The following is a 20,047-nucleotide window of genomic DNA, read 5'->3' on the forward strand; positions in this document are numbered from 1 at the left end:
CCCTAAGCGCTATGGTCCTATGATACTATGACACATGGAGTTTCAGGGCTGGGGCAGCATTTTGGATGCAAGGCCCAGAACAGAGACTGGAATTTGGGTAGAGGTTTTTGTAGGGAAATAACAATGGCTCAAGGGAGAGCACTGGGTTTGCTTATGGGTAAATGATGGCTCTTATGCTGGATAATAGGAACTGACTGCAGGGAGACACTGAGAGGAGGCAAACTTCTTCTCGGCCTCTCGTTGGCTCAGGTCAAGCATAGCCTGTGCTTACCTAGGGGAAATACCATGATCACCACAGTGTCTTCCTAGTCGTGCCTGGGGAAGACCGCTGTGCTGGTATGGGATAGTACCTGTGTAGGTAAGTGTGATAAAAGGCGCCTTAAGTGGGGGTTCCCCAAGTGACGTACTATCCATCCAGCATAGGGCCCCTCCCCTCAACTCGCCTGCCACGACTTGGATAAAGGGAGGGTTCAGTGAAGTGTTATTAGATAAAGGGAGAGTTCAGTGGAGATCTTCTTCCTGGGGAGCCCCTGGGGACAGTAGTACTTATGGTTCGGGGGCGATGTTCCACAGGGCTCTGCCTCCCATACAGCCCATCCACTCGCCAACTGGACGGGCGCCAATGGTGTGGTTTGGTTGTTCTCACTTGACCCCTGCTTGCCTAGAGGGGGAACCAGTGTTAGTGTGGGTTCAGTTGGGACTTGTCAGGCTGCCCCGACGGTTAGCCTTCCCGCTGTGGAGACTGGCAAGCTGGACTTAAGTTGGCTGGCGCCTCTGAGTAGGGTGCTTCTGGTTTTGTGCCTATTCTTCTTCTTCTTTTTTTTTTTTGTCAAAAGAAATAGACCTCTGGAGAGGAGAGGGGTGTGGAGTTGCCTCCTTCCTCCCAGCCTGCAACAGGGGGCTCAAACGCCCCTCCTGTTCTGCCTGCTGGCATCGAGCTGCCTGTGCTGCTCCTGTCTGCTGCAGGAGCCTCAGAACATCTGGTGCGCTCCACGTCAGTGGGCTCCCTTGCTCTCTCTGCCCCCCGGGTTCTGGTGGGGCTTTTAAATGTTCCTGCGGTGGCTGGAATGGCTGCCGTGATTGGCTCAGCTTTTCCCCGCCTAGGGAACAGCTGATTAAACCACCAGTGTAACGCTGGCTTGCTTGGCCGTGGCCATGGCCACAGCCATGGTTCCTGCTCCGGCTGCATCCCTGGAGGTAAGTTTCCCCCACAGGGGGGCAGGCTGTTTGTGGGGTTTGGGGTCCACGGAGCCTGTCCTCACCCCTTTGGGAGCCTGTGGGGGTGTCTTGCTGCCACAGTAAGCCATAGTTAACCTGGGCTTTATGCCCAATTTATGGAACTGGGAAACTCTTCCCTAGCTTGCTCCTGGGGCCTTATGGATACGGGCCAGCTAAACTTGGTGGCATCCAAACCTGAAGCCTCCGGGCTTGGGCCTGCAAATAGGATGCCAGCGAAATGTTTTGGAAATATCTAAGGCCCCAGATTGTTGTCCCCAAAGGACAGTGAGTTCGTGCCCAGTGCGCTTGTGCCAGTAAACACACAGGGGTGGAGGATCCAACTTAATCTTTATTTCTGCACAGAAAGCAGAGCTTGGCAATCGTTTGCAAAGCAAGCACACCCACCCAAGTGGGCATCAGCCTTATATAGCTACATGACAGGTTGAACTTGCTGATGTGGTAAATTGTGCAGCAAGCCCCCTCTTCCAACCCCACCAAGTAACCCCCCTTTCCAACTCCACCAGGGGCCTCGCTGATATGTCCTTTCCTTCTAGCAAGGCCAGCAATTAAGTAACTAGGCAACAAGCGATCTCCCCCAGCCTAAACAACCTACTCTATGCCCTTGGTTAGATAAAATACTTTAAAAAAAATACTGGCCAGTGTAGGCGCCCCTGACCAGGCGTCTGTTCTTCTATAGGCAAAGGCCGCTGCAGACTCCTAGGGTCAGCTTGTGTTTCCCATTTTAGGTGTGCTTCTGTGCCACCTTGTTCATGTCCTGAAAACCCCTGAGTGCATCTAGTATGTAAGACCATGTCATCCTTCAGTCACCAAAAAGCAGTGAGGAGTAACAGGACCCACCCAACTTTCACATTAACAGTTTTCCAGGGATTAAAATGGGGGAAGGAAACGGTGCCTGGGTGCCCAAGCCCACTTGCACACCCAAGAGGTAGAATAGGATGTGGCACCCAGTGCCCTTCTTCCCCAGCTATGTCAGGGGCAGCCTATGTCGGCCCCCGCTCCCCTGTGCCTGCAGCTTTGAGAGCCTCCTCTGCTGCCTCCTCCTCACCACGGTCACTAGGGCTTCTCTGCATGACGGTACCATAAGCTCTGTCCACCCACATCAGCCAGGAGACAATGCAGGTGGGGTGTCACCCTAGCACTCTCCTTCACACCTGGACCCCAGAGCCTGGCTTGGAAAGCCCCAGGTGCCCCCTTTGCATTGTGGTGTGGATGCCCAAGGGGCGGGAGTGGGTAGCCAGGGCTCATTTCCTCATCAGCAAGGCTGAGTGCTGCGCTGCCATGCTGCAGACGCACCCCGTGTGCTCCTCCTCTCCTCCTTCCCCCATCCCGCAGGGGCACAAACCTCCCCTACCAGGACCTTTCCCTTTCCCCATTGGCAGGGGAGTCGTGGGCCTCACTTCTCCTTGTCCACACCTCCACCACCTCAAGGGTTACGTGCACAACCCCTTTTCCCCTGTCCTCCAGCTCCAACCATTACTGAGTGAGGAGCTAGGACCATGTCACGCTGGAGCCCATTCATCTTTGCAAAACTGGTCTCTAGAGCAGCGCAGAGGTCCTGGAAGCCTGCGATGGGGAACACTTCAAGAAACACAAAGACGCCACGGAGGGACACCAGCAGAACAACCAAAGGGATCAGAGGTCTAGAAAACCTGACCTGCGAGGAAAGGCTGGCAGAACTGGGTGGGAGCTTAGGGAGACCTTTCCAGCTCTGAGGGTGTTCAGCACAAAAGCAGGTCCCTGGAGAGGGGGGAAATCTCTGTCTGGGGAAGTCGGTCAGACAGACGCTTGTGTGGGACGGTGCAGACTGGGAGGCCTGCCTGGAGCAGGGACATGAACTAGAGGCCTCCTGAGGGCTCTTCCAGCCCAAGATTATGCTCTGAAGCCAGCAGAAATTTCCAAGAGGCTCCACCCAGGCCAGAGTGTCCCAGTGCCGTTACCCCGCCGTGTACTTGGAGCCGTCCACCCAGCGCCAGGAGCCTTCTGCCTCACGGTCACTCAGCCTGATCCAGTGATCTGCGCCTTTGACTTGTGTGGCAAGATCCTCCTACCAGACACAAATAGCAGCATCAATGTCACCCCTGCTACACGGCAGCAATGTCCTCACTGCCGTGGGGGAGAAGGGCTTGGCAGGGAGGCTGTTGTGTTGTGGTTGGGGAAGTCCCTGAGACATCCCTGCACTCACCCGCTCTTCCTGGGAGAGGACGGAGCTCAGGTGCGAGTTCTGGGACACGCAAAAGCACTCGGCCTCCTCCCAGGAACTTTTCTTCCCTGAGAAGTAGTAGAGGTTCCCTCCATGATGTCTCCAGCCTTGAGAAAGCTTGGTCACGACATTCCCTGGAAGCAAATCTTTTAGATAGAAGCATGAGATTGCATCACAAAGTGAGGGCGCAGCACCCCCACGTGCACAGACAGGGGTGCACGGTGTCCAGTGCTACACCCAGGGCTGAGTGGTGAACACCGACACTCTCAGCTCCACCTAAAACCAGGTGCTGGTGACTGCAGACCCAGCGTGTGCATGTGCAGTGCCCACAGTGTCACAGTGCTGGCTCCAGCTTCTGATGGGCCTCAAGGTGTCATCCCTGGTTGAGGCCTTGCATGGATCTAATCATAGGAGGTGCTACTTCATGGTCAGGGTGGCCAGGATCTGGAACCAACCTCCAAGAGAAGTGGTGCTGGCTCCTGCCCTGGGGGTCTTTAAGAGGAGGTTGGATGAACACCTTGCTGGGGTCGTACCAGTACTCTTTCCTGCCATGGCAGGGGGTCAGACTTGATGATCTGCTCAGGTCCCTTCCAACCTGACCAGCTATGAAACTATGAAACAAGGGGACAAGGTCTGGGATAGACCTTCAAATGCTGGAGGCTGAAAGTGAGACAGGAACAGTGGCAAAATAAACCCTCAGGTCCTGTTCACTCTCCCTTCCAGCGTCTGCTTTCTGCTGCTGTGCAACACAGGAGACTGGGCAAGGGGGCCTAGGGTCTGACCCAGGACATGGCAGTTCTTATGTTCTTATGATAAGTCTGGGTTTTCACTATCTGCTCCTGAGCATCTAGCAAAAGCCTGGGGCCTGGGGTCAGGGGGCGGGGGAGCAGTGCAGTCACATCTGCCTTTGATTCCTCCTCCACCCAAACTTTAAGCCAAGTGCCTAGGAGTGGCAGTGGCATTTGTATCCAGGCAGTGCTGGGGGAGTCACTTCACTTCATGGCTCATCATAATCTACTTGTTTTCTTCTAAACTCCTCGTTCCATAAGTGTTAATGACCCTCTCTCCTTCCTTTTTTTAATGGTCTTGATGTGTAGCAGAAAGCCCCCTTTTCCTCTTGCCTGCATTTGCTCTCCCCTCTTTGGATATGTTCTCTTTTTCTACCTTTTCTTCCTTCCTCTCTCTTTCACTTTAAGATAAGGAATTGTGTTTTAAAATTTGCATGTGTGTATTTTGTATCTCCCCTTGTATTTTGGTATTTTTATCTATTTGTGTGCCATGGCATTACTTTTGTAGCTTATATTTTATACTCCTCACCTTTCAACTAAATGTGTTTAGTTTCATAAGTAAGTTATACATTGTAACAATGTTAACAAGGACAGGAATCAAATTGCCCTTCCTTGTATCAGGCTGGCCCCTGAAAGAGTGAGTGAATCAGTGATTGAATGTGTAACACAGTAGCAGCAGACAGCAATTATCACCGGAAGCTGCAGATCATCCAGCAGAAGAATTCAATAGAAGACAATGTAACAACCGGGAAATCTCTAAACCTCACTGATCAAGGGCTAGAAGTCCTGGCCTGAGTTAATCAATGCCGGGGACCAACTTTTGGGCTGAATATATCCAGATCAACCGCTCCCAGAGCCCTATTCTAAATTCATCAACGGACTCCCAAACCTGCACGTACATGCGGACGACCCCTGGGGCTGACAGATGCTGTCCAGTAGCTACTGGGGGGAGGGGGGGGGAAGTCCCATGAGGGTCAATGACCCCTGGATTGGGCAAACCTGAAAACTGAGGAGTCACCAAAGTCTGCCAGGGACAGATAAAAGGCAGTGAAAAGTGACCCTCAGTGGTGCCCTCTTGATCTCCAACTCAACCAGACCTGTCCAGCCAGAAGGACCAGCCGGCGACCCCCTTCTGGAGGATAACACCACGCTGAAAGAAGCTTGTAGGATAGGTATACCTGACTCTGTAGCTTGCTACTGTGTGTGTGCATGTGTGCATGTGTGTGTGTGTGTGGGGACCACCCCAAGGTTTATGATTACAGTGTTTCAATCCGCCTAATAAACTAGAATTTTAAGGATCCCGAGTTGGACATTTGTAGCCAACAGATGTACTGATCCAGCTAGCTTTTTTCCGACAATTCTGCTGCTGGCTGACTGTTGCTGCTCAGGTTGCTCCTACCTCACAGCCCTGCAGCCTGTTTCTACCTCCAGCTAGAAACATGAATTCAGGCATGGCAGGAACTTTGGGGGACACATTGGATGTGCTCTGAAGATGCTGAAGAAGCTGAGATTTAGTTTTATGGATCTGAGAGATGCACATTTAATTCTCATGATGACAGAAGTAATGAAACAACAACTTTTGAGTATTTTTGCCTCATTTGTTATGTGTTTCTATATCTCATTTAGCAAAGTAATGTGTATTCCAATAATGTCAAATATATATATATTTTTGCTTCAGTCTTAAACTATATAATTTAGCCCTAGGCCCCTAGCTTTGTAGCAAGGCTTCTAGTTTCCTTTTAATGGGAAAGGAAGATGTTGTTATATGTGATGCTGCACCACACCGCCCGCACCCCCTTTTCAAAATCCTGGATCTGCTCATATCTAAGGCCACTCATGTGGGGGTTGAAATCAAATGTCAATCATGTGCCTTCCACTAAGAATAGCGCCTGTCCACGTGGAGTCATTCCTGATGAGCTGTTTCTCATTATTAGCTCCCTGATTAGCTCTGTATATACACATTCTTTCCCCAGGAACCTAATATCTGACCCTTGAATGAATGGGGAAGAGGCAATCCACTTAAAAGTCACCCAGTGACTTATTCAGGATGAATTCTGAGGTGCAGATAAACCTTGGGTGGGGCCAACTCTTCCCATGGCTTCCTCCGTCCCCTCCATATCATCTCAGCACAGCTGGTGACCCCACACCCATGCCCCAGGCTCAGGTAGGGCTGGCTGTTCCCCCATCACAGAGGGCAGCGCTTTCATATCCTGGACAAAAAAAATCCTGCTGTGCTCAATGATCCCGTCAATGTGCGACTGTCCTGGGAAATGCCGGATGTTGGTGTCTCAATCCCGGCCTTTAGCAGGAAGGGAACACTCCTTCCGCTCCGTATGTTAGTTCCTTCCAACATCAACTATCTCTGCAGCTTTTGCTTCTGGTACTTACTGAACTGGTTCTTCATCACAGCACAAGGGGTGATGACCTCGTCCCAAAGGACCTGGAAGGGCTCAATTTTGCCCACGAGTGGATGATCTAGAGAGCAGGGAAAAGGTGAATGGGAGGTTGGTACATGGGGCTGGACCTGGCAGGTCGCACAAGGTGATGCCCAAACCCAGGTGGAACATGCTTGACCTAGAGCACAGGAGAAAAGATGCTCCTGGCACTGCAGTCTGATCCCTCCCAGGGACGCCACCCTTGTGCTCACTGCTACAGTCCAGTTGGAGGAGGCGTATGGGCAGGGGCTGGTGGCAGACAGGTTCCCATGCTGCTGCTCACCTGTCTGATCCAGGTCGGGCTTGTTCAAGGTGCTATTTTGCTTCCAGAAGTCCTGGATTCCCTGAACCGCTTCAGCCACTTGGCGCTTCTCCCGCTGCTCCTGGAAAACTAGGGGTGATCACAGACATCATAGAGAAGTCGAGGTTGGAAGGGACCTGCAGGGTCACATCTAGTCCAAGCCCTGCCTGAGCCAGGATCAGCTCTGTCCAAACCAGCCCAGACAAGCCATCATCTAAGGCTACCATCACAGCAGACACAGCACCAGACATCACACCCAAACCTGCCACAGGGAAAGCAGGGAGACTGTGGTGGCCAATGTCCTGCTGCTGTAGGGGCTGTTAAAATAAGATCAAGAAATCCCAGGCAGGGGCTGTGCCCCCACTACAGAGGAAGATGAACCCTGGCTTGAGCCTTGGGAAACCCTGGTCAGGAGGTAGCCTAAAGATTCAGGTCAGGAGCATGAGGTGGAGTCACAGTGCAAAGGTGCTACAACGAGGGCCCTGAGGTGAACAGCAACCCCTGGATTTCCACCTGGACCCTGGAAGCAGCTTGCCGTGAGCCCCCAATTGGGGTGTACGGTGCCCAGAGTGGCAGGGCCCTGCCTGCAGCTTGATGGGTCCCAAGGTGATGCCCCTTGCACTTGAATAACGCTGCGGGGACAAGGGCTGGGATAACTGGTAAGGGGATCTGCCTGAGCGTGGTGATGCTGGCAGGCTAATTAGCTCTGTGGAGAGGCTGGAGGTAATTAGGCAGGGCAGAGCATTATGTGAATGTGCCAATGCTTCCACTTTAGGAGGAAGGCCCGGTGGCTGATGCTCCCCAAGCCACATCTTGGTCCTGTGCCCACAGCCCGGGGCCAATGGGACGTTTGGCAGTTTGCCCAAAGAGGATGAATTCTTCTGAGCTCTGGACAAAAAGTCCTGAATCAGGGGCTCTTCTGGGGCTTAAGCCCCACTCAGCGTAGGGTGACCCTGGGAACTTTGCTGGGCTCGATCTCTTCACCTTGGGCCTGGCTCAGGGGTGGGGGAGCTCTTTTCCCTAGCTTCAACCCTTGCCCTAGCAGACCTGAGTGCAGTGCTTGCCTCTGATACTCACGGTATTGCTCCTGGAGCACAGCGCAGGGTGAGACGATCTCCTCCCACAGGCCCCGTAATGGCTGAATTTCACCCACCAGCTGCTGGCCTAGAAAGGATGGAAAGGCTTCACAGGAGGCAGCCCCATGGTGTGAGCCTGAGCAGGTCACACGAGGTGATGCCCGAACCAGGACACGACGTGTGTGACAGATGGTGTTCCTGGCCCTCCCATCTGACCCCACCATGCCTCCCAGCATGGCTGGGAGCAGCCTCTCTTATCCAACCCACTGAACAGTTGGAAGTGGGGTTGGACAAGCATCACCTGCCTTTCCTCAGCCTCTGGTAGTGGCCACTTCCTCCCAGAGTAGAAAGGAGAGCCAAAGAAGGCACACAATGCTCAAAAGCTGGCTCAACACTTGTTCCAGCTAATCAGTGGGTCAAAGAACAGGGCTCACGCCAGATCCCTGCCTCCTGTACATGTCATGGACCATCATGGCTGAGCAAATGCTCCAACCCTTCTGCCACCAGCAGCATAAGATGCTCCTTCTTGTGAGTAAACGGAAGGGCAGTGGCTGGCGGCAGGCAGGGGTAAAACAAATTGAAAACTGAAAAGGCTGGGACTCTTCCACTGGAAAGGAGAAGGCTGAGGGGGGATAGGATCGAGGTCTGTAAAATGCTGACGGGTGTTAATGAAGGGAAGAGGGGCCTGGTGTTCACCAACTCCCAGAACTAGGGGGCACACTGAAATGAGTAGGTGACGGGTTGAAAACTAGCAAAAGACAGGACTTCTTCATGCAACGTGCAGTGGTTGTGTGTAGTCATTTGCCCCAGGAGGGGTGGGGGCAGAGAGCAGAGCCAGGGGCAGCAAGGGGCTGGACACATGGCTGGAGGATGGATCTGCTCGTAGCTGTGGCATGGAACGGGTGGAGACGTTTCCTCTGGCATGTCTCACCCAGTGCTGGGGGGCGTCAGGGAGGATGTTGAAGAGGGGCTGGAGCATGTTCAGTGCTCTCCCTCTGCAGCATCCACCCTTGCTGCTGTTGGCAACTGGATACAGGGAGAGGGACCATCAGTCTGGCCCAGTCTGTCCCGTGCTGCTGCTCACCTGTCTGCTCCAGGACAGACACGTTCACGACGCTGTTTTCCTTCCAGAAGTCTCAGATTCCCTGAACCGCTTCGGCCACTCGGTGCTTCTCCTGCCGCTCCTGGAAATCTAGGGAGGACATCAGGGCAGGCTCGGTTAGGGAGAGGGGAACGAATGTCATTTGTCCAGAAGAGAACGAAGAGCCTGTGCCTGCCTAGTGAGAGCACTGGTGAGGCTGTGTACTGCGATGGGTTGTAGAGCCAGTGCTGCTGCAGTTTTGTTTACACACGAGTCGGTTGAAGTGGCTTAGAGACTGGGAAGACTGTTTCCTCCTGGAGCCCCATTTATTGGTTTCCAGGGGCCCCACAACAACTCACCTACAACCCACACAGTCCAGGACTATCTACAACAATGGAGTGCTCACAGAGCCATTGCATCCGTACAGCTTCACCCATTTGCAGCTACTTCTACAGGGTGCTGCAGGGCCAACTTCTTCAGGGACAGGGGGACATGGAACAGGTTATGTCCCAAATACAGAGGAGCAGAGGCTTTGAAGAAGTCTCTGTTCTGCTGAGCCACATGGCTGCTTTGCAAAAGAATGAGTTCCTCTTATTAAGGACACTAATCCCGTCCTGCAGACTCAGCCGTACATGTGTTGCATGCCATGGCTCTGCGTATGAGTGCAAAGGATTGGGTGCATGTAGTGGGCCAGTAAGGGACGCTCCTGCACTGAGCCATTCACCACACTGCGCCCAAATACCTACCAAGTGCCTCCCCCAGGGGACCTCACATCTGCCCAACCCCCTTCCTGGAGCACATCCGCAAGTTTGGGGTAACCGCTGCCACCACCCAGGGGTCTGATCTTTATTTGGGCCCTGTGCCCACTGGGCTACACAGGCCTTGTAGACCTCGAGGGTGCTTGACCCACTGCGAGAACTTGGGGTGCTTCCTTAAGCCTGAAGCACAGACAGGCTGGGACAGGATTCCTCCACAGTGAGGATCTTAGCTTTGACTGCACGGCTAGACTAGGATGCTGGGAGCACAGAATTAGCGGAAGCCTTTTTATATCCTCTGTGCCTTTCTCCTCTGAACCAGACATCTCCTAGGACCAAGAACATTTCCATCCACAATATTTATGGAGCCCACAAAGGCATCACCAAACACCGCAGCGATCACGTCTGTTCAGGACATGGGAAGTGTTGAGTTATGGAGGAGACTGGAGGAGATGCAGAAAGATGAGATGCCCAGCGATTATGACCAGAAAAGATCCACTGAATGCACCTCAGGTAACAAGGGGCTGGGCAATGGTAATTATGGGGTTTCCTGAGGGTTGATTGCTCCAGCTTGTGCCCAGTTGCTCATTTTATATATCTAGGTTTTCTGCATTTACTGACATCCAGTAAATTAATTTTGTGTCACAAAGGTTCACATCAAAGGTGTGTTTGTGATTGGTGCTAGACTTACACATGGCCGTGACTCCACCAAGAGAAGCCACGAGGAGGAGGCTCAGCAGCAGGAGGAGAGCGTAGAGGACACGGGATCTCTTTGGAGAGGGCTCAGGAAGGTTTCCTGGAAGAAGAAGAAGAAATATCTCCAGGGAGAGTCACACGATCAGTGTCCCCAGCACAGTCTCCAGTTGTGGTTCCTGGCCACACTGCTGGAATGAGTCAGGCCCTCAGAAGGGAGCACACACGTGTACCTACACATCACTCACCCCACCTGGGGGAACGTGTGTGTAAGACATACCCAGACTTCCAGTCCAGAAGTCACGACCTCTATCACCTTTTAGACTGAACCCGTGCATAACGCCGGCTGTGAGAATTACTGCTTCACTTGGTTTGCGGCAACGACAAGGTTCTGCTTCCGCTCAAGTTTTGGGTGTGTTACTAATCTAAATACAGACATTTCCAATAAGGGAGCACCCCCTGCCAGCCTTGGTAAGCTGTGCTAAGGGTTCTCGCCTGGCCTCTTACACACTGGACCTTCTTGCTGCTCTGAATTTCATGTTGCAGCAAGGGAAGTTTAAGTTAGAAATTAGGAAGAATTTTCTCACTAAGAGGCTAGTAAACCACTGGAACAGGCTCCCCAGAGAGGTGGTGCAATCTCCATCCTTGGAGGTTTTCAAGACCTGACTAGCCAAAGCCCTCACTGGGATGATGTAGTTGGGGCTGGTTCTGCTTGGAGCAGGGGGTTGGACCAGATGTGACCTGCTGAGGTCCCTTCCAGCCCTCGTTGTCTGTGATTCTGTGATCCTCATTCTCCAGCTTTCAGCATCCAGCCACTGGGCCTTTCTCTGCTGGACCCAAATCCCTGCTCTCAGCACATCTCTCTTGTCCCACCAGGGGTAGCGCCTTGCTTGACCTGGTCTTAGCAACAGAGAATGACTTTGTGGGGAACATGCGAGTTCACGGTAACCTGGGAGATAGTGACCATCACTTGGTCGAGTTCACTGTCCAGTGAAGGATGGGTAAAGTAACTAGTGGGGCTAAGGTGTTGGACTTCAGAAGGGCCAACTTTAGCAAGCTTAGAAGGCTAGTTAGTGAGGGGATACAACTCAAGAATATAGAGCAAATGGGGGTCCATGCAGGTTGGAGGTATCTCAAGGGAGTGATCCTTGGGGCGCAAAAGGAGTCTATCCCATTATGTAGGAAGGGAGGTAAGGGGGCAAAAAAGCTCCCTTGGCTGAACAGGAACTCCAGGAGAGTCTGGGGGCAAAGAAAGAGGTGTATAGGCAATGGAAGCAGGGAGCAGCCACCAAGAAGGAATATCTCTCCCTGGTGCGCTATTGCAGGGAATCAATTAGACAGGCCAAGGCGGGGCTTGAGCTCAGGCTGGCTTCAGCAACCAAGGACAATAAAAAGTCCTTCTTCAGGTATATAGTGGGTAAAAGGAAAGCTCAGAGCAACACAGGGCCCCTGCAGGACAAATCAGGACAGTTGGTGGTTGATGCAGGGAAAAAAGCAGAGCTCTTCAATGAGTTCTTCGCTTCAGTATTTCTAAGTACTGACCAAGCCAGTTCCCCCACCTCGACCATTGACAGATGTCCACAGCGCACCAGTCCACCTACGGCTACTTCTGAAATAGTTAAGGAGCCCCTGGAGGAGCTGGATGGGTACAAGCCAGCAGGCCCAGATGACCTCCATCCATGGCTCCTGAAAGAATTGGCCAGTGTCATAGCTGAGCCCCTGGTACAGCTGTTTGAGCACTAGTGGTGCTCCAGCCAGGTCCCTGAGGACTGGAGAAGGGCCAATATGGTGCCCATTTTCAAGAAAGGGAGAAGGGATGAGCCAGGTAACTTTAGACCAGTCAGTCTTACCTCTATCCCTGGGAAAATGCTAGAGAAAATGTGACGAGTTGTGCCTTCCGTTCTGCACGGCCTATCAGGATATAGCCCTGCCCCTTGACTCGCCTGCCACGACTTTGATTATCAAACAAATATGAGAGGGTTTTTTTTCCAGTGGAGGTCTTCCTGGGGGCTCTCCCAACGGATGGCAGTACTTACAGTTGTTTGACGCTATGTTCCATGGGGCTCTGCCTCCCCTACACCCCAACCACTCGCCAACCGTGTGGATGTCCGTCAATAATGGTCCCCGGCCCTGTAGGATGGCGCAGGGCCTGCCTTCCTTGTTGTCATAACCTTTTTCCCTTCTCGGGTTTGTCTCAAAAAAAAAAAATCCCCTGAGGAGGAGAGGGCTGCAGAGCTGCCTTCTCTACCCCGGCCTCCTCCAGGGAGCGCAAATGCGTCCTGCTGTATGCCAGGAACTCCCCTTCCTCCTCAGTCTCCACTTCCCCCGGGAGCTGGAGGGGTGCCCCTGCTTTGCCTCCAGGAGGGGGCTTAAAGGTCTCCTGGGTGCTCCTGCAGGAGCCTCTCAGGCTGTGTCATTCCCTTCTTGGGCCTGAGCTGCAGCCCACCTAGCGAGCTGCTGGCTCGCGCTCTCCTTCTCCAGCTCTCCCCCTGCCCTTGTTCTGGCAGGGCTTTTAAACTTTCCCGCGGAGGCTGGTACAGCAGCTGGGATTGGTTCAGCTGTTTCCCAAGCCAGAAACAGCTGATTAAACAACCAGCATAATGCCGGTTCACGCAACTGCAGCTGCGGCCGCAGCTCCTGCTCCAGCAGCCTTGCAGGAGGTGAGTTACCCTTGCCGGGGGTCTGCTCCTGGGGTATGGGGCCCGTGGGGTCTACTCTCTCCCCTTCGGAAGCCTGTGGTGGTGCCTTGCCACCATAGAAAATAATCAAAGAACACATTTGTGAAGGCCCAGCAGGGGAAACGATGCTGAGGGGAAACCAACACGGGTTTGTCACAGGTAGATCTTGCCTGACAAACCTTGTATCCTTCTATGACCAGGTCACACACTGCCTGGACATGGGAGCCGAGGATGATGTCATCTTCCTGGACTTTAGGGAGGCCTTTGACACAGTTTTGCACCCTATCCTCATTGGGAAGCTAGCAGACTCTGGAGCGGATGCCTACATGGTCAGGTGGGCGGCCAACTGGCTAAGGGACCGCACCCAGAGAGTGGTGGTGGATGTTTCCTTCTCGGCTTGGAGGGAGGTGGGCAGTGGGGTCCCACAGGGTTCGGTTCTCAGACCGATATTATTCAATATCTTCATCAGCGATTTGGACGAGGGTGTGGAGAGCACTCTCTCCAAGTTCACGGGTGATACCAAGTTATGGGGCAAAGTTAGTGCACCAGAGGGCAGGGAGCAGATTCAGGCTGAGCTGGACAGGTTGGCTTAATGGGCAAAGAGAAATAGGATGCCATTTAATAAAGATAAATGTAAGGTAATCCACCTGGGAAGGAGGAACCCCCAGCACACCTATAGGTTGGGGAGTGTCCTTCTCAGCAGCTCAGAGGCAGAGAGGGATCTTGGATTCATAACTGACTCCAGGAGGAACATGATCCGGCAGTGTAACGAGGCCATCAACAAAGCCAATCACACCTTGTCATGCATTAGCAGGTGCATGACTTATAGATCAAAGGAGGTGATGCTCCCCCTCTATGCGGCACTGGTCAGGCCACAGTTGGAGTACTGTGTCCAGTTTTGGGTGTTGCACTTCAAGAGAGATGTGGGGAATCTCGAGGGTCCAGAGGAGGCCACTCGCATGTTTAATGGCCTTTGTGATAGACTCTACAGGGGGAGGTTGAGAAAGCTGAATCTCTTTAGCCTTCACAAGAGACGGCTGAGGGGAGATCTTGTGGCCACCTATAAATTCATTAGGGGAGGTCAACGGGGAATAGGTGATGCGCTGTTTACCAGGGCACCCCAGGGAGTGACTAGGAATAATGGGTGTAAACTAGTTGAGGGTGGATTTAGGTTAGATATTAGGAAGACATTTTTCACAGTAAGGGTGGCCGGGATCTGGAATGGGCTTCCAAGAGAGGTGGTGCTATCGCCTAGCTTGGAGGTCTTCAAGTGGAGGCTAGATAGTCACCTGGCTGGGGTCATCTGACCTCGGTCCTCTTTCCTGCCAGGGGCAGGGGGTTGGACACGATGATCCATTGTGGTCCCTTCCGACTCTACAATCGATGAATCTATGAATCTATTAATCTCTTCCCCAGACGGGTGCATGGGGCCAGATACAGATCACTCTCACAAGCAAAACTGTTTCCTGTTTGGTGGTTCGGCAGGGAGGGTGAAGTGCCCTGGCGCTGAGCAGACACAAGCCTACAGAGCTAACCCATGGGAAACAGTGAGCACAATGCTCGGCCTTCATGTCCCCTCCCAGGACCCCGCTGGAAACATGCATGTGGAGGGACTGTGGCACTTCTGGGACCGGGTCTGCCAGGATGAATGGAAGTACACAGTGCTGGATGCCTCCCTTTGCGGTCCTAGCACCATCTGCAGCCTGCAACATTTGGTTCCTAGCATCGTTTGCAACCGGCAGCAAAAGGCTAAAGGGATCGGGCACAGTAAGTGTGCTCACCCAGCTCCAGTCTGTGGGAGCCTTTTTGTTCTTAATCTGATTTGTGCTCCCCACCATCCCATGGGAGACCAGGCGAGGGCCTGACTGCGCACTGCCTGGGGCCCGCATGGCTCCCGTGTGTTGCACAGCGGCGAAGTGCCCTGTCCCCGAGACACTGCTGCTCACAAGCAAGAAGCCTTTAGGAAGAAGAAGCCATGAAGAGAACAGGAGAGTCTTACCCACCTCGCCAGACTGGCGAGGAACATCTGAGATGATTATGTTCCCATACACAGGCTCTTCTGCTGCTGCTTTCATCGTGCACAGAGAACCCAGCTGCCGTCTCCTCCCAACTGCTCGGTGAGAGTATCCTTCGTGCACAAAAATGTAGGGACTGAGCACTGCAAATCCTCTGACCAAGTGAAACCAAAGGCTTGTGACCACCAAGAAAAAAGTGCTTCATCCGTCAAGTGAGATCTGAGCAAGTCACACAACACATCCAGCTGCACTCCCCCACAACACCAAGATAATATCTTATCCACACTCACTGCCTGCGACACAAGTAGAGTGGAGGTGTTATAACCTCACAGGGTGGCGGTTCCCTTCAGGGGGCTGGGGCAGCTGCAGGCAATGCTCAGCTCAGCCTGTGTCGCCAGGGGAAGGGATGTGGGGTTTGGTTGCAAGTGACCCAGGCTGGATGGAGATCAGGGGTTTCTGTGCCCAGTCCCAGGACAGGAAGGGCAGGCTGAGCCTGGAGGGGAGAGGCCGTGCGAAAGGGAGAGAGGGCAGCCCAGGCCATGGGGCAGACAGCCCCGATGCCCAGGCTCCCCCCTTGCTGCAGCCCTGCACGGCTGGAGCCCCGCAGGGCAGGGAGTTTGTGCCGGGGAAGGGCACAGGAACCAGGACGGACCCGGGGCAGGACACGGCCGAGGCAGCATCGTGGGCAGAGCTGGACTTGGGCACTGGGGCCGGTGCTAGGTGCTGCGGATGGATGTTCTCCACCCTGGGGCAGGGCAGTGTCTCGATGTCCCCTTCATATAGTAATGGGAAGGCCTCGCTGTGGTTGGGGTCTGCAAGGCTGAATTTTCCCCTCAGACATGTTAGCCACAGGGGCTTCCCCTTCCAGCTTCCACGCCCAGGCAAGAAATCCAGAAAGCCTCACAAACCACAACCTGTCACGCCGTGGCACCCCACGTCTCGCTTGAACGAGAGGTCACAGCTCTGCCAGCAGCCCTGACCTCCATGCTGGAAGCCGAGGTGGCCTTCCCCGGCCCTGCTGGGCCGCAGACTGGACTAGGTCGCCATCTCCTCCTGGCGCTCTGCCCCTTCGTCTGCATGTGCTGGTTATCAGGGTCTGTGAGACTGCCCAGGGGCTCAAGATCGAAGGGCTATTGGAAGTCAGGCTGGAAGGGCCCTCACACGGTGGTCTAGTTCAGCTCCAGCTCCAGGCGGGACCAGCCCTCACTACACCACCCCAGCCACATCTGTGCAACCTGCTCCTGGGACCTGCCAGGGATGGATCCTCCCCACGTCTCTCCAGGCCTGTTCCCGCTCTCAGCCCCACTCAGAGTCACAGTGTTCCTGCTCCGCTCCAGTCTCCGCTTGCCCTGCTGCAGCTCGGGACCATTGCTCCCGTCCGGTCCCCTGTGCCCACGGAGAACAGCCCATCTCCAGCCTCTCTGCATCGCCCTGCAGGGATCTGCAGACTGGTCAAATACCCACTCAGTTTTCTCCTCTTCAGACTCAATGCCCAGCTCTTCCAGCCCGCCGTCCAAACACCACCTGCTTCACCTCCCCGCTCAGGCTACCATCTGTTCTGCTGCACTTCACACCCGCGGTTGCCCGCCCGACCGTCTGGGAACCACTGTGACGGGAGCATGAAGATTTCCAGGATCTCTCCCAGATCCATTTGCATGGGCTTTCTCAGGCGTGAATGGCGCGGGCTGGCCAGGGCGGACGTGCCTTTGTGTTGGGAGTGCAGTCAGCCCCAGGATTCGGCCCAAACGAGCATGAGTCAGGGGAGACGCGGGCGCGTGCGAGCGGCGCTGGCTGCAGCGGTGTGCTCGGCGCAGGCGGGTGCTGTGTGCTGCCTACGGGCAGGGAAGGCCATGGCTGCAGCACTTGCAGGTCGGCCTTGGGCCGTGTGGCTGGTCCCTGGTGCAGTGCCAGGGCGGTGAGAGGTCGGGCACCCTCTTCTCCGTGCGCGGAGCCTCCATGCAGGAAAGACGACAGAAACCAAGTCTCTGTCCCCCGCCGTGCTCCCCCTGTCCCTGGCTCTGGTGGTGGAGGAAGCTCCAAATATTTCTCCTTGGCCTTTCCTTTCAGCTGTGGAGGGGGCACGCTGGCGACGGGACCGGGAGCCCGAGTCTCCTCTGCACAGGGCAGAGCTGGGAGCCAGAGAAGGGCTGGAGGGAGGGAAACTGAGGCAGAGGAGGCAGCAGAGCTGGACCTGAGGGAAAAAATCACCTCCCATGGACCAAAGAGACATGCGGTGGGGGAGAGATGGGAGGCACAAATAACCGTGTCCGACTTTGGACCGGCACCGGGAAGAAAAGCCGACAGCCTGAGGGGAGTTTGGGGGTTTGTCTGTCTGTGCAGACGCCCGCAGGGGTGCCGCCTCAGCGGTGCTCCCGTGTTCAAAATGGCCGCCCACCCCTCGCAGGCACAGCGCGATGGCTGCCGGTGGCCGTGGCACCGGTGTGCAGTCCCGGGTGGGGACGGGGGTGACCCCTGCTCATGGGGCCGGTGCCCTTCCTGAAGGCCCGGGACGGCCGACCCACAGCCTGCAGGGCTGGAAATCAGCGCCAGGCACCTGCAGGATGGGATCAGCCACGAGAGGAGGCAGCGTGGCTCTGCCTCGGCCTCCTGCCGGGTTCGGCTCTGGCGGGTTTCCCGTGGTGTTTCCTGGGCTGCGCCACGCTCACGCTGCCAGGTCACCGCCACGGACAGCAGCCCCCAGCCTGGCTCCGATCACGACTTCCTCAGCAGATTTGAGCCCAGTTCGTCCCAAATCAGTCTTCCTTTGTGTGGCTCCCTACTTGTGTGGCTCCCCACGGTGCGGGGTGGTGTGCGGTGGGGTGAGGGCAGAGGGAGCGGGGTGCAGGATGCACAAATCAAACCCCAAGTGTGGGCAGAGACCAAGTGCAAGGGTGGTGTTGGGAGGGTGAATAAAGTTTTACAAGGAAAGGGCCTTTGCTTTGGGGGGAACAAAGAGGGGGAGCTGGGCTTGAGCAGTTCCTAATTGCCTTCTTTCAAATGGAAAACCTTCCCCCACCCCGCCTACCCTGGGCGCAGTATTGCTGCTTTTGCCGGGGGTGGGGGTGTTGGATTGGGCGCTCAGTTTTTGGGGTGCAGTTTTCCTGGCAAAGCTACCCAAAGGGGTGCCTGCCCCTCACAAGTCTGGCTTGCCGGGATCCCTGGGAGCTGGCATGGGGGTACCCCAGGCAACACACCTCCCATCCCCCCTAATCCACCAAGCACCTTGCAAAGCCACCCAAAGGGGCTGCCCCCGACAAGTCTTTTGGCGCCGTTTTTGTACACTATTGCGGTGCTCTTTTTGGACAGGGCTTTGGCGTTCTTTTCCAGCCTGGCGCCAGCATGTGTGGAGTAACCTTTACACCGCAACAAGGTGGGCAGGGGGCTTTTTCTACCCCGCTCAAGGCCTATAAACCGTGGGAGCAGTTGTCGGGGTGCACGTACACCGTATTGATGAGAGAGGTTTGATGCGGATCGGAGCGGACGCACCCCAGAGGCAGAAGGACTCAGCCCAGCGGGGAGAGCTGCCCCGGGGCACGGGAAGGCGAATGCAGCGGTCAAGAAGGGGGCATGCTGGAGTCGGGTGCAGTGCAGCGGTGGAGTGCAGGACGAGGGCTGCTTTGGGATGTGGAGTTGCAAGAGGACATCCAGTTCTGGGCACCGCACTTGAATGAGGACAGGGACAAGCTTGAGAGAGTCGAGAGAAAAGCCACCCAAAGGATCAGCGTCTTACACGGCAAGCCATACGATGAAAGGCTGAGGGACCTGGGACTTTTCAGCCTGAGGAAAGGAAGGCCGAGCGGGCACCTGGTAGCAGCTTACTGCTACACTAGCAGGGTACATCTGGGCAACTGTTCACCAGGGCACCCGAAGGGAAAGCCAGGACAATGGCCACTAACTCCTGGAAGAGCGATTCAGGCTCAACGTCAGGAAAACTCCTTCACAGGCACGGTGTCCCAACTGTGGAAGAAGCTCCCTCCGGAGGTGGTGCAATCTCTGACCCTGGTAACCTTCAAGAGACTGGACAGCACCTTGCTGGGGTCACCTGGCCCCTGGGAGTCTTTCCTGCGTGGTGCAGGGGCTGGACCCCATGCTCTTCCAAGGCCCCTTCCGGCCCCTACAACCTGAGTCTTCATCGCTGTCCTGGAAGATGACACAGAGTGAATCCTCAGCACGCTGGGAGATGACACCAAGCTGTGGGGCAGGGGGAGCAGGAGATATGCTGAAGCGTAGGGCTAGGAGTCAGAGTGAACTAGTCAAACTGGAGGATCGGGCAGCCCTGAGCCTGTCCCGGTTGCTCCTGAGCTAAGTGCAGGATGATTTTGCCCTTGTTGAACCTTGAGATGCCTTTTGGCCCAGTCACCACTCTGCACTGTGGTGAAAAGGCAAGCACTGCTGGGATTTGAACGCAGGACCCCCTGTTTACAAGGCAGGTGCTTTAACCAGCTAAGCCACAGTGCCCACACTGAAGGGCTTTCCTCCCCCCCCCGGGGCAGGGCACTGCCTTGCGTTGCAAACGGAGAGAGCAGCGTTTCTCAAAGGCTTGGCGGTGGGCGCAGGCAGGTGGGGGTCGAGGCACGGTCTTCACCGCCGTGACCGGGACCCAGGGCCCGGGGCTCACATCCCTGTCTCCCGCCCCAGGGAGCCAACGTGACCGTCAGTCCGACCTGCAGCTGCACCCCCGCTCCCGCCAGGTCCCCGCTGTCTGCTCTGCCGCGGGCAGGTCTGTCCCCACCGGCCCCGGCACAAGACACGCGGCCCCGGTCCATGCGCCAAAGCCGGGGCAGCG

At 55.1% G+C, this 20,047-nt stretch overlaps 2 protein-coding genes and 1 non-coding gene across 3 annotated transcripts in view; all 3 read right to left on the bottom strand.

Moving 5' to 3' along the window:
* The window catches only part of LOC102564300 (zinc finger protein 420), a 295,266-nt gene that overhangs the window by 107,742 nt on the left and 167,477 nt on the right, over positions 1-20,047 (bottom strand). The window lies entirely within an intron of this gene.
* LOC132248895 (uncharacterized) lies at positions 1,550-20,027 on the bottom strand. The gene is made up of 8 exons (XM_059723445.1): positions 19,926-20,027; positions 15,250-17,967; positions 10,567-10,671; positions 9,124-9,231; positions 8,041-8,127; positions 6,946-7,053; positions 3,422-6,702; positions 1,550-3,283 (listed from the first exon to the last, which is right to left on the bottom strand). The coding sequence occupies exons 1-2, from the start codon at positions 20,025-20,027 to the stop codon at positions 16,927-16,929; spliced, it is 1,143 nt and encodes a 380-aa protein (XP_059579428.1). The 3' UTR covers positions 1,550-3,283; positions 3,422-6,702; positions 6,946-7,053; positions 8,041-8,127; positions 9,124-9,231; positions 10,567-10,671; positions 15,250-16,926.
* On the bottom strand, positions 19,646-19,719 carry TRNAT-UGU (transfer RNA threonine (anticodon UGU)). The gene has a single exon. It is a non-coding gene; the product is annotated as a tRNA-Thr (tRNA).

This window comes from Alligator mississippiensis, chromosome 2 (assembly GCF_030867095.1).
Source record: "Alligator mississippiensis isolate rAllMis1 chromosome 2, rAllMis1, whole genome shotgun sequence".
In the NCBI taxonomy this organism is placed as follows: Eukaryota; Metazoa; Chordata; order Crocodylia; family Alligatoridae; genus Alligator; species Alligator mississippiensis.

Excerpts from the sequence above, each read along its gene's own strand:
- LOC132248895 (XM_059723445.1), bottom strand. The coding sequence starts at position 20,027 with ATGGACCGGGGCCGCGTGTCTTGTGCCGGGGCCGGTGGGGACAGACCT. Across the intron at positions 17,968-19,925 it reads GAGCGGGGGTGCAGCTGCAG|CCAGGCTGGGGGCTGCTGTC; the intron begins GTCGGACTGACG and ends TCGTGATCGGAG.